The 1,520-nt window shown below is 72.0% G+C and overlaps 1 protein-coding gene across 1 annotated transcript in view; it reads right to left on the reverse strand.

Annotated features, from left to right (window-relative positions):
- Positions 1-336: 336 nt before the first annotated feature.
- The window catches only part of MNEG_12697 (hypothetical protein), a gene marked incomplete at both ends in the record, with an annotated part of 2,504 nt that continues 1,320 nt past the window's right edge, over positions 337-1,520 (reverse strand). The window contains 3 exons of the mRNA XM_014038830.1: positions 337-809; positions 934-1,021; positions 1,343-1,489. Of these exons, the coding sequence (XP_013894284.1) occupies positions 337-809; positions 934-1,021; positions 1,343-1,489 (708 nt within the window). The remainder of the gene's footprint in view (positions 810-933; positions 1,022-1,342; positions 1,490-1,520) is intronic.

A 1,520-nucleotide genomic window follows, 5' to 3' on the forward strand; every position in this document is an offset into this window, starting at 1 on the left:
GTGGCGCTCTATCAGGCCCGCCAGCGACGCAAACCCGTCCCTCAGCGCCAGATAGTCCGCCCCCTGCTCCGCGCCCCCCGAGGCGCCCCCCTGCGGCGCGCCCCCCCGCTTGCTGCTGAAGTTGCCGATCATCACAATCATCGCCGGCACGGCGTCCGCTTCCTCGTAGCCTGCCGGGGTCCGAGGTTAGGCAGCCGGACAGCCAGATTAGGCAGGGGCCGCCCCGGCGCGGCTGGCGAGAGGGTGCCCCCTGGGCTGCCACGTCTGCTATGCCGGCTTCTCGCCACGCCCAGTGCCACCAAGCAAAGCTGTTCAATTCCGCCATGCAGACGCCTGTCACAGGCGTCTCCGCCTCGACCGGCCCCCCGCCGGAGCAAACACTGAGGGCTCACCGGAAAAGATGGTGCCCAGGCGCTCAAAAGTGTCCGGCCTGTCCAACCAGACGTCCGACAAGAAAACTATCCGCTCCTCCCCGCCGTCCAACTCCGCCATCTCCGCGGCCGCCTCCTCCTCGGCGCTCAGCTCCGGGGCGCCGAAGAAGTTGAGCCGCGCCGCGGTGGCCGGCAGCGCGGCCCGCGGCTCGCAGCTCGGGAAGCCGACGGCGGCGGCGCGGAAGACGCCGTCGCGGCCCATTGCGCCCTCGGCCACGACCACGCAGTTCTCTTCGGGGGAAGAGGCGTGGCCAGATTTTGTCAGCCGCGGTCCAGCAGGTCGGCGGGCGCGGCCGGCGGGCGCGTGTAGAGCGCGGTCGCTGGCAGGCAGGTGCAGCCCGCTGTCGGGGCCCAAGAGCGCGGCGCCGCCGCCAAGGCCTGCGCGCGGGGCCCCCATGACCAGCTTCGCGATTTCCTTGCCGCGGCCCCGGCCCCTCGTTGTCTGGGCCGCCCCTGCGGCTTCCGGCTGAGCAGCTTCCTCCCCTGCTGCCCTGCCCCCCACCTGTGAGGAACCCCGAGGCCAGCCTGGCCTGAGAGAGGTCCAGGGGCACCTTGGCGCCGGTGTCCTCAATAGCCAGGTGGCCGTCCTCCTGGAAAATGGATCGTGCGATGCAGGATGATTTATGCGTGTGTCAAGGTGCGCTGCGGCGCCAGGGCAGCGGACGCGCGGCGCGCACACGGCCCGAACCCTGCCGCGCTGTTCGATTTTCGCGAGGGGCGTGCCCGGCCGCACGGCCGCCTCAAAGGGCGGGGGCGGCACGCCCGGGAACGAAGCAGCCCGACGCCGCTGCAGCTTCCTGCCAGCCTCCCCAGGACGCGCGGCGCCGCCCAGGCGCGCGTGCGCACGCCGCGCGCGTCGCCGCGCGCAAGCCCCGCTCCGCGGTCGCACGCTTTGTTCATCTCATCCGCACCTGAGAGCAGATTATGCCCATGACGATGCAGGTCTCCCCCCCGCTGCCCTTGAGGCCCATCAACTCTGTCAGCTGCGCCTGCGGCGCCGCCCCCGCCGCGGCCTGCAGCGGGTTGGGCGGCTGGAAGCGGCGGTTGCGGCGGAGGCGCTGCAGCAGGAGGTTGAAGCGGTTGAGGTAC

Source organism: Monoraphidium neglectum (genome assembly GCF_000611645.1).
Source record: "Monoraphidium neglectum strain SAG 48.87 unplaced genomic scaffold scaffold03384, whole genome shotgun sequence".
Taxonomy (NCBI): Eukaryota; Viridiplantae; Chlorophyta; class Chlorophyceae; order Sphaeropleales; family Selenastraceae; genus Monoraphidium; species Monoraphidium neglectum.